The sequence below is a fragment of the Physeter macrocephalus genome, chromosome 6, assembly GCF_002837175.3.
Source record: "Physeter macrocephalus isolate SW-GA chromosome 6, ASM283717v5, whole genome shotgun sequence".
Lineage (NCBI taxonomy): Eukaryota > Metazoa > Chordata > Mammalia > Artiodactyla > Physeteridae > Physeter > Physeter macrocephalus.
Window position 1 is genome coordinate 62,388,442 of NC_041219.1, and position 16,561 is coordinate 62,405,002.

The 16,561-nt window shown below is 46.0% G+C and overlaps 1 protein-coding gene across 1 annotated transcript in view; it reads right to left on the reverse strand.

The window, feature by feature from the left end:
- GRIN2B (glutamate ionotropic receptor NMDA type subunit 2B) overlaps positions 1-16,561 on the reverse strand; it is a 300,853-nt gene that overhangs the window by 175,526 nt on the left and 108,766 nt on the right. The window contains exon 2 of the mRNA XM_007125818.2: positions 11,836-12,434. Coding sequence (XP_007125880.2) covers positions 11,836-12,434 — 599 coding nt within the window. The remainder of the gene's footprint in view (positions 1-11,835; positions 12,435-16,561) is intronic.

The window sequence follows — 16,561 nt, forward strand, 5'->3', positions numbered from 1 at the left end:
AGAATTCAGCTGGAATCAGCGATATTAGAACAGTTATTTTCTCTTCTTCCACTCCACTATCTTGTTCTCTATCGGACGGAGGACATCCTTCATGCCTTGCGTCAGAAGTATCAGGAAATTCTTGATACTTTTAACAAACATATTCTGAAATTCTGATCTCGGTTTCTTAGGCTCATTCTGCCAGCCTCTTAAGCAATTCACTTTGTGTTACAAGAAAAATAAGTTCAAACCAACTTTCTGTGGATGCCCCGCTCCTCGTGAGGACAAGCAAATGGACGGTGTGTCGTCTATATGCCCAGCGCCCAGCACAGGGTGCAGGACATAAGAGGGAGTCAAAAAACTAGTGGTGAATGTGATACTGGGAAGTACAGAAAAGCTACCCTCTCCATGTCACGTTTCTTGCACTCCCAACAGCACTGCTTTTTTCTCTAGTCTCTGGCCAAGTATTAGCCTTAAACAAATCCAAACTTATCTGACCTCTCAAAAATGAATAGTGGCCTTGGAGGACATTTGTAAATCATGACAGAGGCCAAGGTCTTGTTTTGTTTTATTACGTGCCCCTGACAGTGTTTTTCATGTGTATGTGACCTCCAGGAGCCTTGGCGGATCTTAAACAGAAAGTCTGCTCTCACTTCAGTTCAAAGGACTCTCAGGTCCACCAAGACTACAAGCTATTGCTTTTTTATATGTGGGCTTAAGGGATTTTGGAATATACAGGACTAAGATAAGAAAAAAAAAAAATCATCCTTTCTAACTGAAGAGGAAGGTGTAAGAAAGATCACAGCAAGGCTGGTAAATATAGATGTGACACACTTCAGGATGGAGAGAAAAAGAAACAGACTTTGGTCTGGAACGTCCCTCACACGTGTGCAAGGGACTCTGTTCCTGGGCTGTTTCCGGATTTATCATGGCTTCAGGACACGAATTCAGCAGAGTGCCCAAGAAAGGAAACTATTACAAAACCACCCTGTCCTGCAGGTTAATGATGTGTTCATCGACATCACATTGATGCCTAACTGACGGCCTCCTCAGCCACAGAAGGATGGACAACGTGGGGCAAAGTACACCTGGAATCCATCAAGACTTGGGTTTGAATCCCAACTTTACCTGTATGGAAAGTAGGCAAGTGACTGAACCTTTCTGGATCTCAGTTTCTTTCTCTGAAAAATGGAAGTAATAATGCCTCTGAAATGTACTTTTAAGATTAAACAAGGCTATATAAAACACCTGGCACACAGCAGTCACTCAGTAACCTTTTATTAAGTAAATTTTCTAAATTGCTGAAGCTTAGTATTTTTAGGTATCAAGCTTTCTTGATTACAAGAAGCACTTTTAAATGGAAAATTTCAGAAAGGTATTATAGAATGCGCTGACTTCTTAAACCAAAGATAATCAATATAATTTAAGCTCTTATTGATGACCTAACAAGGCCTATGCTGTTTTGCTCTACAGGGATGCTTTAAAGGGGGGGGTGGTATATGCTTTCTGGGGCGTATAAGGCTGTTTGCCCCAAATGATCGTAGACAAATATTCCTATCAAGGTCTTTCGGTGGGTTTTTCTAATACTTTCTGCACCTTACCATTCTGTTTATTTCTTAATGCTGTCAGCTCACCTACCTGATTCTCATCATGTTTGTTATTTCTAAGCTGTTGTCATCTGGTAAATCAGATAAGCAAGTATCTCCAGAAACTACGGGCTGCTTACCAAACGTATGGCCTTGACTTTCTCTCTCTAGTTAAGAGAACTTTGATTTTTAACTGGGCCTATTACTGCCCAGGTCAAAAACTAAATTAAACTAAACTAAATGGAACTTGCCAGCTTCCCTTGCAGCTAGCTGTGGCCATTGACTGATCTCTGACCAATGGGCTATAAGCAAAGTATGGGACTTCACGGTAATCTCCGTGAAAGGGAAAGAGCCTGCCCTCCTTGCTTTCTAACTTCAATCTGCTGCTTGAAACTGGAGTTCTGCAGGCATCCTGGCCATGAGGATGAAGGCCATACCCTAAAAACAAAAGAGTAGAAAGCTAGCAGGAGTCTGGGGCCTGATGATTAGGCAGCTACCATACCAGCTCTGGACAAACCACCTAAGTATGCTCACGTATCTTGTTTAAACTGGGTTACTGACACCCTATGCCACATCTAATCCAACTGCCCCACAAGTGTCTTAGACGTATGTATAATATTAGAGTAAATGAACTCTGAGATAAAATAAGCCACATTCATTTTAGGGCAAGAATTTTGTGTCAGTGATTTTAGCTCAAAGCCCTTTCTTACCTTCTTTGTGGTTTAACATCATACTGTTGAATATGTGACCCCTCCTCTCCCAGGTAAAAGAGGTAAGTCTATGTGTGAACACACGTAAGCTGTGGAAACAGAGCAATGAGAGTAATGGCCCTGCGTAGGCTGTGGGACACACACACACACACACACACACACACACACACACACACACACAGGCGCGCACCTGGCTTTTTCTCTACGTAGACAAAATGAGAGAAATTTGACATATTATTAAAATCTATGTAGTAACGGACTATATTATAATGACATTCTATCGTGTTATTTTTGCCTAAACAAAAGTTCCTGATGGATTTTTGTTCAAGGACCAAAAAAAAAGTAGGTACGAGTGTCTGGAAATGCTGCTGGGAAAATGAAAAGAACGTAAGTATCTGAGTTTTCTCTGTTGATCTCCACTGTCAATCTGTGCAGTGAGCAGACAAAGCCCTCACAGGTTTGTTGTGACGATTTGGTGAGACGATGTGCGTGAAGATCTCTTGTATGAAAATCGTCACTTTTATTATCATCATTATTAGCCATGATCATGAATGACTTGAAGGTTCCGATCATCTGGTTTGATGTCAGACACTAAATGTACTTTGACACACAACCTCATGTGGACTCCGTGTGTGATCTCTTTCAGGGAATGGTGAAAAGGACCACTTAGCATGAATATGATATTGTCACAGTGTGGCTTCCATGGCTATTTCTGATACTTTGTCAGGAAAGAGCTTTCCTTCAGAAAAAGAAGACATTTATGGGTTTCTTAAAATTATATAGACCCACTTGCTTACTAAGTTTATCTCCTTTGCCCAAACAGTAAATGTGCTAGGGTTACTTAGCAACCATCCTTAGAGCCATAGAGATTTTAAAAATGAAATCAGAGTGGATGGCAAACACCTTGTTGATATTCACCAGCGCTAACTGCAGGCAAAGCCATTTGAAAGGACTCTTGCCAGCTTCTGTCCCCTGCGCAGCCCTTCGCGTGCAATCAGCGAAATGGTCCCAGTGACAGGAAGGAGTGGGGAGATGTCCTATGTCAAAGTATTTTCACCCGGTTCTTTGCATAATTCTTTATCCACTTGACAGATGCCAATGCACAAATATCCGTGCTGTCTGGATGTCTAATACTCGTGGACTTGGATGTGTGTGTGTGTGTGTGTGCGCGCGTGTGTGTGCGCGTATGTGTGCGCGTGCGCGCGCGCGTGTGTGTGTGTGCGTGCGTGTGTGTGTGCGCGTGCGCGCGCGCGCAAGAATTCCACACGGTCATGTATGACCACAGAAAGCGAAAGGCAGGAAAGCCTTTAAAGCTTGTACAGGAAAGCTGGTGAGAAGAAGAGGGGCAGCAAGAGATCAATGAGGAGGACACCCTACGGAGAAAGAGATAGGGAAGAACAAAGGAGCAAGGGTGAGGGGCAGGGTGAAGCGGCAATGAACGAGGGAGAGGAAAGCCGGAGCAGCGAGGGAGGCGGTCAGCAGTCCCCGGCCGCCTGCTGCTGGTGGCCGAACAAGAGGGAACAGATTCTAGCAGCAGGGGGGCTCTCACAGGTCAGCCGCGGTCCCTTCACGTGCGACCAGCCGGCCCAGCTTGGGGACTGGTGCCAGTCTGCGCACGCTGACCCTGCCGGGCCCTCCCGGAAGAGGAAGAGCCGCTGATGAAACCCCGAAGGTCCAGCGAGGGCTCCCCGACCCCATCTCCCGCCGCTGCCCTCCTCCTCCCCTCTGCGCGCCCCTGTCCGCAGCGCTGCGTCGCATCCCTCAGCGACTCCTTCCGAAGGTCAGTCATGCTGAACGCCCTGCTTCCTCCCCGTCCCTAACGGCCACATCAGGTCCTGGAGGATTCTTTGCAGGAGATGACCATCTACCCATCCATGACAGCTCCACTGGGGAGGAAAGAGAGAAAGGCTCAAACCGTCATTTATTTAAAATGTGCGAGGCCTTATATAGATGCAAAAGCCACAGAACCACGCCTGCTCTCAGGAAGCTTGTGTTTGTTAGGCTGACCTTGGCCGGCTGTGGTCGAGCCTTCGCTCAGCCATCCAGCCCGTGTCTGTAACCATAAATGACGGCGCTCGCGCTTTCTGGCAACGCGCCCCCATCCTTACCGCCGCTCAGCCAGCCTGTATCCTCTGGTGGAAAAAGAGAGGGCAGATGGAGAAATAACTCCCGCTCAATTCCTAAATAACACCAGCTCCAATCCCCACTAACTGTGAGTCTGCACCCTTGTCTGGGTAAGAACCAAGGGAGCGAGGAGCATGGGGACATTGCCAGACCGAGGCAGAAGTTAACGGGGGGCCCGGCTGCCTGCCAGCCCCGCCCCCGCGCCTCCCCAGGCCACGGGCAGGCAGCCGGGAGGCGGCGTGCTCTCTGCAGAGCTGCTCCCGCCAGCGGGACACGTGGGTTCTGCCCCCGCCCTGCCTCTGAGAGGCGAGGGACCCCTCTGAGACTCTGTTCTCACATCCGTAAAGTCCATTCGCCATCCTACCTACCCTCTATCCCGTGAGAATACGTAACTTGAAAGGGTTGGATTAGATGAGCACCGAGGCCTCCCCCAGCAGCGGTTTCTTTACAGCTTGATTACTAGGCAGCCGGGTGAGGGGCTGAAATCCAGGTCCCCGAGGCAGATCCAGGCCAGATCCCGGCATCACACTGCCCGAGCGTGGGCCTCGGGTTTCTTAAAAACATATAAAATGGGGATAATGACTCCTGCCTTCATTCGCGCTTTTATCGGACAAACATTTATCAAGTACCTACAATGTAGCGGGCACTGTGCTAGAAACACAGAGATGAAAAAAAGATCCTGCTCTCCTGGAGCTTAAATTCAATGAGGGGAGTGAGACAACCAAATATTTTAAAAGAAAGTATACACGATATGTCCGGTAAGTGCTAGAGAGAGGAATAAAGCAGGAGATGAGGATAGGGAGCTTGGGAGGATGGGAAGGACAAGCTGCCCTTAAAAGAGTGATCAGAAAACGTCTCCTGAGGACATCTGCGTGGAACAGGATTTCTGTGAGGATCCAATTAGATAACCGTACAATGCCGGGTGTGCAGTAAGTATTCAGAAAGGCAACCAACACTGGAGTTATTAACTCTACCAGCCCGGCTGACCATGAGCCCCACTGTAGACGCTTTTGAGCATCTACCTATGACCCTCTTCTTAACCCTGACCATCGTCACCAACCCACACGCTTTCTGAGACAGAGTCTGATCTCAGAATGAGCCTGTCTGCTTTCTCCGTGGAGAGCCACTGCCCTGCTCTGCTCTCATTTCCTTCCTCTTCAAGACCATCTTATTCCTTCCCATGGATACTGGACCACCTGTGTCTTCTTGCCCAGCGCAGATGGGCATCCTGCCCCCGCTCAAAATCGTCCTCGGTGAAATGGAATTCTTTTCCCACTCACTCCCCCTCTGTATCTCCTGCCCTCTCCTCCAAATTGTAAATAGTTTTTAAAAGGAGGAGGAAAAAGAGTGGGGAGGAAGAGGAGGAGGAGGAAGATGAAAGAGAAGAAAGAAGAAAGAAACACCAAATATGTCATTGGTAAGTTTTAAATTTTGCAAGTCAGCTCTAGAATTAAATAGTGATTAAGGAAAGAATCATGTAGGGGTCTCAGTGTTGAACAGCTGAGCATGCTCTTCACAGGTTTGAATTTAAGGGAAAGAAGCAAAATCACTTGCTGAAATGACCATCTATATATGTGACATGAGGAAGGTGAAAGACTACAAAAAACCAGAAGAGCCTGAATAAGCCTCACATTCAGTCATTCCTCCATGAACAGTTAAAAAGCTTGCTTTGCCTGAATTACAATCAGCAGTGAATATACCTTTCAGGATAGTTATTAGATTCTTCAGTTATTTTCTTCCCAAATTTACATTTCCTGCTACACCACTGAGCAGAGAAAGTCTGTCTCTATATACGCAGGTTGTGTCTTGCTTTACTGAACATTTCACATGAAAAATGGGAACTTCCTTAGATTCTAGTAGATTTCTTTAATCAGGTAAAGGCCACCATGCCTAACAGTCCACTTATAGCTATGCATTCACGGACACTTTTGACTGGTTCACATGTAAATTATATTAAGTCAACCTATAATACGTGTTTGCCTTACCGTAAATCTGCCTGTGTTGGCACTCCACGAATATTTAACAACAACTAAGAGATGGTAATGACCAAGCCAGTCTTGCCCATGGTGTCTAAAAAACTAATTGACTCAATTCCTCATTTATTTCTTAACCTCTCAGCACTTTCCAGGCCAAGAGTCAAGGAGGCATCCCATGGGAACAATCCCGCTAATACAATGGTTTCAAGGATGTGGCATCTGCCCCAAGGTTAAAGGAAGATCGTGTTCATCACAGCTCTTTTAATAAGAACCTAACAAAGCACCTTTCTTCACATCGGTCATCCCCATCTCTCAAAGGCTGGGCCAGAGGATTCTGGCCATTTGAGATGGTGACTTTCACGGGGAAGGAGGAATTTGGGGGTGGCAGGGGATAGTGCAAAGCAACTGTTGAGCGGGAAACCTGAGGACACCAGGGGAAAATAATCAGGCAAGATTCATAAGAGGTTTGCTATGTTGAGATCCAGCCATCTCAAAGAACAACTGCTCTTTCTACAAGTCCCCAAAGATGCCATGTATGAAGAGTAGGACTACTGGGTCCCCAGGACAGAAAGAGGGTCCAGAGATGAGTGGCAGGCATGCCACCGACTGCGTGAGAGAAACGCACTGGCCAAGTACTGGAGGCACATTGAGAAGGAGACTCACCGTCAACCGCTCCTCCAGGGAAGTGATAAAGGAAAAATATAGACATGGGCCTAGTAACAGCTACCAATTCTTCTCTAGCTCAGAGGGATAAGGAAGAGTTTAGACAACTGGTCTGACCACTTTCTAAACACTTTCAGATCATCTGGTACCAAAAGGTTTTCAGAATTTTCTCAGGAACTAAGAAGATCTTTCACTTCGAGAATGCATGGCATAAGAAATTCTCCAGCTCTTTCAACCAAATCAAGTTCCCAGTTGGAATAAAATGCTCTCAGCACGTCTTGGTATAAGGGCTCTGTACTACATTTACTAATAAGGCATAAATGAATGCTAATAAATGCTAATAATTAAAATTAATTCTTAGGGTACAAAGTAGAATGGTCATATTTAGCAAAAAAAAAAAAAAAAAAAATTCAGGAGCCCTGTAACATTTGAATTTCAGATAAACAACAAATTATCTTTTAATATCAGTATGTCCCATGCAATATTTGGGGCACACTTATGCTAAAAAAAATTTGTCATTTATCTGAAATTCAAATTTAACTGGGTTTCTGTATTTTTCTTGCAACCCTGGTAAAAAGCCTTATCCAGCAGCCTACAGCCTATCTGGAGACAGTCGCCAAGTCTATAGTGGGCCAAGCTTCCAAGAGCTAAGAAGTTCTCAGTAAGGAATCTGGATTGATACGTGATAAATAGCATTCATTTGACAGTGAACGAAATAGTTCATTTTAAGGATCCTCTCCGAGGATGTAATTTTTCCTTCCATAACTAACAAGTAAACCACTTCAAATATGTGTCTCTCTTTAGGACTCGGGGATATCACAGAATCTCCTGTCTGTGATTCCCTAAATCTAGACTTAGGAACTTCCCTCACGTGGAAAGAAAGCCGCAGTCTGGTCAGGTATGAATGAGGGATTTCCCTCCCCTTGCAGTGCTTCTGGGGACGGACGACAGGGCCCGTGGATGCTACTGGGTTTTTAGCCAGTGAGACCAGAAGACGTTTCCCGACTGTATTTCCGGCGCCATCCCTGGCTGGGTCACCCCCAGAGGCGTCCTGAGGAGCCTTCCTGGGGATGCTGCTGCTAATGATGCTGGGAGACGAGCATCAGGCCAAAGGCAACAGTTAAGCATGTGCCACAATTTTATTTGCAAGATTTCCTGCTGTGGCTAAAGGCTGTGGCTGCTTGGTTTGTTATTTAAAAGAGTGACCCTAGTGAGACCAGAGCTCTGAAGGAGGGGCTGAATTCAGACCGGGGAAGGAGGAGGAGCGCTGACTGAGGGTGCCCGGCTGAACCCCACTGATGAGTTGCGTGCTGTCCTCCTTCGAGTTCCTGTTCGTCAACCCCGATCCTTCCTGGGTCCTGATGGAAAAAACGTATTCAGATACTAAGAGAGGCTAGGAATTGGATTCTAGAACCATGGGAAGCTGCATTTGGGAGGAGGGGAAGGAAAAGACGGTGGAGATTCAGGAAGCTGGGGCAGAAGAGAAGGTTCATAGAGGAAACAGCTTGGTGCAGAAGCGCTCTGATAAGTCTGGTGAGACCTTTACACAGTGTGCTTGGGAAACTGAGGGAAGGTGGACTCTCTCTCTGCTCTGCCCTGGTACTGGAGGAATGTATGAAGAATCTGTGCTGCGCCATCCCTGCTCCTTTTAGGACTGCTGCACTTGAGAAGATGGAGGGGTGGGCGTTTGCGGTTCTCTTGACAATAAGCTCTAAGCAAGGGGTACAGAGGACTGAGGAGAGCCACCCTCCTGAGGGGCCACCAGAGATGGCGACAAAGGTTAAAACCAATCGTGGTTTCAAAGGTACAGTGGTTAGAGACCAGGCTTCCGAGATAACGTTTACAGTCTAATGTGAAGTAAGCCAAATGGGAGATACTATCTTCAGATAGCTGCTTACCCAGAGGAAGTTTTAAGGTAAAAGCAGGCATTCCTGAACCGTATGTATGGACCCTAATGTAATACCCACTTGATTTCCTTGTGTTGCTCGGCAGATGTTTTCTGTTCGTTCATGTTGGTTTCAATGAACAAATATTTGGGAAAATAAATTGAACCAGGGAGAGAACATGAATGTACAGAACCGAATATATAGTAAGTTTTTAAAGGAGGTGCCCCTTGTCTTGCAAAGAGGAGCAGGAAGGCACCGGGCAGCTCGGCAACTCGGAGGACGCCATTCGTTTGCTCCAGGTGTCTTCCCTGGTGCCACAAGAATGAGGAAGACAGCAGGGCCCCTGCTTTCAGAGCGCTTACAGGGAAGAGAGATAATGGAGCACAGAAGGACGATCATCTTTACTGGAAAGGCACAGGAGGCAGGGAAGGAGTGTAACCGCGTGATATTAGGCCAGGGCTCAGCTTCCAGGGGAAGGGATGCCAAGACTGGATCCTGAGGGATGAAGAGAAGGAGGCAGGTGAAGGGGCATGTGCATCTGTGTATGGCTGGGCAGGGGCGCCCGGGGAGCACATTCAAGGCAGCAGGAGGAGCCGGAAGGGAGAGTGAACACGGTAAGTTCAGCGTGGCAGGAAGGCGGTGTTGAGAAGGGACAGGTGGCGGGAGACAATTTTGGAAAGCTAGGAAGGCTCGTGCTGTGGAAGACTCTATAAACCATATTAAGGAGATGGGACTTTATTACAGGAGCAATGAAAAGCCACTGAAAGGTATTAGGCAAGAGAGTGATGAAATCACATTTTCATTTTAGATCACTCTGGCTGCAGAGGAGATTGAAAAGAAGCAGAACTGGAAGCCAGAAGAGATTTAAGAGGCCCTGCAGCAATGCGAGCAGGAAGAGGTGGACTGGGCGATGGCACGGGGCTGAAAATAAGTGAAAGCTCTCCCGGGAAAGTCCACAGATAAGGCCATGATTGGCTATGAGGTGTCAGGGCTATGGCATCAGGGACACCTTGGACATTTTTACTTTAGGAAACTGGGTAACAGGATGTACCCTTTATAAGTGGTGCCAATTAGGCGAGAAGAGGGTGGGAGGGTTGACGGGAGAGGAGACAGCTGTGCAGCCTTGGATATGGTATGTTCTAGGGCCCATGGCATCCAAAGGAACAGATGTGGTCATACAGAGACAGACGTGGGGCTCAAGGGAGAGGTTTCAGCCAGCGATGTCCGTTTGGGGGAACTTACAGACATTGGTTGTATTCTTGGCAATGGAGGAGAAAAGAAGATTCTAGGGACTTCCCTGGTGGTCCAGTGGTTAGGGCTGTGAGCTTTCACTGCCGAGGGCACGGGTTCTATCCCTGGTCGGGGAACTAAGATCCTGCAAGCCGCACCGCGCAGCCAAAAAAAGAAAGAAAAAAGAAAAGAGGGTATAGGACAGACCCCGGAGAAGCACCAATATTTAAGAGATGTGTAAAGGAAGAAGCATGCCGGGGAGCCTGAGACAGAGTTGCCAGGGAGGCCAGAAGAACACCAAGATGGTCTGTACCAACATGTAGGGATAACTAGGGATGGCAGAGAAAGCAGAGAGCTCAAGGTGGGGGGATATCAGGATCGGATCACAGATGCAGCCACAGAAAAACGACTTGCAGCTCCAACTCTGAATCAGGAGCTTAGTCGAGAGGCTACAGGGTCCAAGTCCCTTCCAGAAGTTAAGTAAGTATAAGTCAGTACATATTCAACCTCCTCTAAATGTATTTCAACCTCCCTGCAGTACACTCTCTAATATTTTATTTCTTAAGCTGGGTGGTGGGTACCTGAGTATGGATTAAGTTTTTCTGAATATCTTTCTATATGTCTGATATAGTTCATAATAAAGGTGAAATGGATACCCAAAATACATTACTGAGTGAAAGGAAGTCAGGTTATTGAACAGCACGTCTGGTTCTATTTCCATTTACGTAAAACTGTAGATTTATCTCCACACAGGTATACATGCCCTGGGAGATAGCTAGAAAGACAGTCATTAATTATTTCAATAATGACCGTTTTGGCTAGTCAGATTTAAGGTCGTTTTTACTTTTTTTTGAGCTCTTCTATATTGTTTGAATTTTTACAGTGTACGCATGTAGCAGTTTTATACAAATAACAAAACCACAAAAGCACAGTATAGAATTTTCTACCCCACTTGGTCACACAATGGCCCCTAAGAGGATGTGCTGCCATCACAGCTGGATTCTGAGGTGAGGCCAGGGGAGCGGGACTCCACCCACACCTTCTTCTCATTCAATAAGCCAGACTACCAGCCACCATAAAAGATGCCTCTACACCAGCACTCAATCTCAAAGGCAGAGAAAGGCGAAGCGAAGGCAGATTAGAAACCAAGGGACGAATTCTCTTCGTGTGCCTACAGACCCATGTACCCTATTCCCCATTCCCTGTCTGTACAGCAGTGTCCCAAGGGTAAGGGGGCTGGTCTTCCCTCATTTCTATGCCTGTCTCATCTTTCACAGTGATCAGGTGTGTAGCGATCAGAGAGACCTGGGTTCAACTCCAAACTGAACCTCTCACTTTCAGCGTGACTTCGGACAAGGCTATTCTCTTGTATTATAAAAGGAAACAATTTTTAAAAGCTGCCTAATAAGAGTTGTTGCCTTGAGGGTTAAATGAGGTGGAACACACAAAACGCTTAGCGTGAGACCTGGCCCAAGGGAAGTGGTCAAGAAGAGGGAGATGTTTTGCATTTCTCAGAACAAGGACCCAGCGCAGCGAGCTTTGGATCTGGATCTCCCACCGTCACGAACGATCGCCATCCCCATGACCAGTCTTCAACCTCAGACATCTTGAACTGCTCCTCCCACAGTTTCTGCACATCCAACCCAGTCTTGGAAGCTCCCCTCTGACCTCCCACACTCACCTGTTCAGCATATTGGACTGGTAGATTCTCTTCTCGTGGGTGTTGTAACAGCTGCTCTTGGGCTCGGGGATGAAGCTGTGCTCGGACAGCATGTCGGAAGCAGCGGTGGTGATGATGGCGATTCCATCCCTCACTCTGGCAGGGAGGCCATAGTCCCATTCATCGTAGGACACAGAGATAAGCCCGGTGGGGAACTCCGAGGGCACTGTGTCTGTGTCCCCTGCCACCAGACTAGGCGCAATCCACGTGTAGCCGTAGCCAGTCAGCCCTACTGAGTTAGCCACTTCGAAGATGTAGGTGGCTTCTTCCTTAGTACAATAAAGAAGAATGATGGGGCTTTGAAGTTTCTTGAGCTGGTTCTGGATCTTAGAATCTCCATCATCCAGGGACATGTCCAGCAGGAGGACTTCCTCTAACTCCCAGCCCACGAAGCTATTCTCGATGGTGCTGCGAATCTTGTTTACAAAGTCCTGGTAGCCAGGGAAGTAGGTGGTGACGATAGAGAAGATGTACCAGTCATACTCTTCCATGATATTGAGCATCACGGAAGCCTGTTGTTCAATCGATGGGCCAAACTGGAAGAACATTGAGGATTCATCCTAAAGTAGTAAACACAAAGAAAGAAAAAGAGAGAGGAAAATCAAAACGAAGATGGTGAGGGAGAGTTTGGACCATCTGGATACAAAGGTTTGTGTTCATTATTTACTTTCCCCACATAATGCCTTTAAAATTGGATATGTTTAAATTGCAAACATTTGTAATACTTTCCTTCCTAAAACCTTCCTCTTGAGAAAATCGACATGGGTCTATACTCTTCTTGTCTGAAATCCTTGGGGCTACTACAGAGGCTCAGGCAGCTGCCTAAAATCAAATATGTTAGTCTTTCCAGAGCAAAACATGTGAAGAGTCACATAAAGTGGGATAAAGACTGTAAACGGCCTCGTGTCAGTTCGGGTCAGGTTTTGCTGTCACATGAGTTATATAAACACAATCACACACTTTCCATTTTTTGAGCCTTTCGGATTCATCAATTGGGGATATGTATTATTCAATCGGAGTGAATAATCCAAAATGCTATCAATCTGCCCTTAAATCTACCTCTAGTCGCCCAGCAGGTGGGTGGTACTCAGGTATGGCTAGCAGGGAAGCACGCTGTAATACAAGATTTTCTATAAAGACATAATTGTTAGGTGAAATGCACAGGGCATTTTCTGTCTGTCTTCTACTCTGATAATGAGGTATGTAGGTGGAGTAATGCACAAGTAGTACATGTCAGCTGCAAGTTAGAATGACTTGTCTTCAAGGTCATATATGACTAAGGTTTATATGAGAACAACATAGAAAGGATTGTTCTTTCTCTTACCTATATAATGCCACGGGTCTCCGTCTGACCTGTGTATTACACACAGCCCTCCGTCAATTCTAAGCATCTTATGTTTTCTCCCACCTCTTGAGGGAGAAGCCATTTTAAATGTGTCCCATTTTAAGCTGTATTTCACCTACTGTTTGGAGATGTCAAGCCCTGCATTTTATCTCGATCTTACAGCTAGAAGAATCTGAAACCACACAATGAAGACCCTCTGAGCCTTGTCCTTCTCTTTCAGTCCATTTTCCCCTGACTTCCTCCTGGGTAATGACATCTCTTTTCTTGGTCAGTGGCCCCTATCTCCTATCTGATGGTTCATCTCCATTTTATAACAATCCAAGCTAACAAAATTGTGTCTTTAATTCAAAGGGGCAGTTCTTTTTTATCCCCCAAACTAGAGCTTCAAAGTACGGTTACAAGAGATCAGGCTTTTAAACAAAATGATGCAGTGATTTCTTAGTTCAGGAACACATTGTTGTACAGCTGAGAAACTGCTGAGTATTTTGGGGGCACCCACTATTGAAAAAAAATGCAGGCTGGGAACTCTCCAGCTGGTGTCCAAAGACCCTGATTCGGCAACGAAAGCTGCCAGCCCCTCGAGGCTCTGCCAGAGCCGTGTGTGCTTCACGTGGCTTGAACTCTTCACATTCCCCACAAGCGATCCAGAATGAAACAGTAGCTGCCTAGTCGCTTGGGGGCAATTCTTTCTGCTAAGGGTAAAATGGTGCTTATAATGGCTCCCTCCCCTGGCTTAAATAGACAGTCAAGGAGGAGCCTGGTAGGACAATGGAATTCAGAGAAGTAGAGAGGGTGGGGCATCAAGAATGGGTGGGGAGGGAATGGAAATTAATTCAGGATACAACAATGATTTCCTATGTAGCCAGTCCCTGCTCCTGGTCTTCTACTTCAATGCCACTATGAACTGCTCTTCAGGTGAAGCTGACCTTGTCTTTAGGTCATAGGATATAGTGGGAATCCAGGACAACAAAGATTAATTATGACAAGACTTGTCAGGGGCCCACAGAGAACCACAACAACAGGAAAGGAAGGCCCTGTGACAGAACAACTCACCCAGAATGGTTATCACCTTAAAGGGACAGCCATTTGTTTTCCTTGTTACTTCCAGCTAAGTTAGGGGATTTGGGGCATTCTCAAATGAGACGTATTATCACTTGAGTTTTCACCAGCCCAGGGGACATAACAAAGTGACAAAAGCTTTTAAATGAACCTTAAAATGCACAGGCTTAGGATGAGAGGGATCCCCATTGTAAACAAAGTAAGTCTACCCATTCTATGCTAAATGAACATATCACAAGGAGGTTCTTAAATACCCACAAAGCTCCATCTACAGTGAAACCACAGCTGGTTCAAATACACAGCTAGAGATAGCCTTGAAAGAAAACCCATGGTTGGGGGGGCGGGGGGGCGGGACGGTCCTTAGTAAATGAGCCCATGCTAATGAGATTGAATTTAAAAGAAAACCAGTCTACTATACACCAAGCTGACCCTCTCCTCTCTTAGTCTTCTCTTAAAGCTCTCTCACAATTATAAATGAGCTCCTAAAGAAACCGCCAGCTACTATGTGAAGAAAGCCAATATATGGTGAAAGAAAAGAGAAAAATTAATATGGCTCCATCTAACCCTCACCACATCCCCATCTAACCTTCTAATTCTTTCTTCCTCCACAATCATCCTTCTTCTGATCCCTCTTTGCCCGTCAATGCCCAGTTCAACCATTTTATCTTGCCAATCCTTCATTAAATAAGGATGCCTCACACGACCAGTTTATCCGTGGCACCAAGAGGAGGTTAATGAAACCAAACAGGAATCAAGAGACAAAGTTATAGCTTGGGCAAGTGTTTCCCGGTATAATGAGTGGTCCAGCATTATTAACTTAGTTGACACATCAGTCTGGTGTATAGTACTCGGGAATGGAACAGCTCTTTTTCAACAAAGCTTTGGGCTAACTAAAAGTTGTAAGCAGTGACAGGCTTTGCAAATTATGGTCACAGCCACAGATCAGAGAGCAATCTTCCTGTGTGCATGGAGTGGAAAGGACTGGTGGCCAAGCCTCCATCTTTGCAGGCTCCCAGCATGCACTGCGATCACCACAAGAAGTCACATCTTCTGGGATGAAGGACAGGGAGATGTAATTCAGCTCACTATGCTTCCACACTTGCGTTTTTATTCTCCCAATGTCATTACAAAATGTTACGTGCAGGGGTCCCTGGAGCAGTCTCCTCCTCCTCGGCAAGATTCCCAGTCAAATTTATCGCGAGAATGTACTTCTTCAACTTGCCCTGAGAGCCCCTGAAAGCAGTCCTAGGTAAAGGGCTCTCATGACTGAAAGGTGCAGTTAGCACAGGGAAGACACGATTGTACATTAGTCCCCATCAGTCCGGAGCTGTTTTGGTGAACCTCATCACGTTGATGTTCAGGGCGTTTATTTGCTAATAAGAAGAAACAAAAACAGGTACTTTTTTTCATTCTATTAACTGTCTCAGAAAATAGCTGCCTAAAGCATTAGCAGAACATGAGATTCTTCTTCTGCCATCAGTGAGATCCCTTACAGATCCACTTCAAACATAAGGGATTAACTACCCCAGCTGCTGGCGGTGCCCCTAGCAATTGGTTTCAGCTGCCATCCCACGTTGGGGGCTGTGTCAGCTGAAGAGAACCACCTGGCCCAAAGTCCCATCCCCTTCCTGAGGTAGAATGCATTGAATGACTGGTGGTCATGGCGCCTAAAGACCTGGTCCTCTTGCCCCGTTTCTAGGCAACTCTGAAGGATAAGTCTATCTTCAGAACTTCCCACAAGCCTCCATTAATACTGCGTCTCACCTGTATTTCTCTCTCTGCCCACTCCTGCCCAGTCTCCCCTTCCTTTCATGGTGTTGATCTCAAGAGCATTCCCTCCTAAACCTCCTGTCCACCAACTTAGTCTCAGATCAGCTTCCCAGGGAACGCAGCTGGAGACTTTATCCATTTCCCCTTTTTCAACATGGAAGAGAGATGACTATTTTCAAATATAGAAGTGACCTATATGGTAGAAAGGTAAGTCTCTGCCCATTAGCTCCAGAGGAGAAAACCGGGACCAATGAGCAGAAACCGTAAAAGGCACTGCTTGGCTCAATGTAGAAAGTACATTTGCAACAATTACAGCTATTTGAAATGAAATGGCCTCACAAGGTAGGGAGCTCTCTGTAGTTATAAACATTCAAAAAGGAGCTGGATTATTATCTGATAAAGGGATTCTCCTCAGCACTCCATCTGGAAAATGTCATGCTCATCTTTCAGACCTAGTTCAAATGTCAGCTTTTTTATGCATATCATCTTTTCTAACTTCCCCAGGTCAAGCTA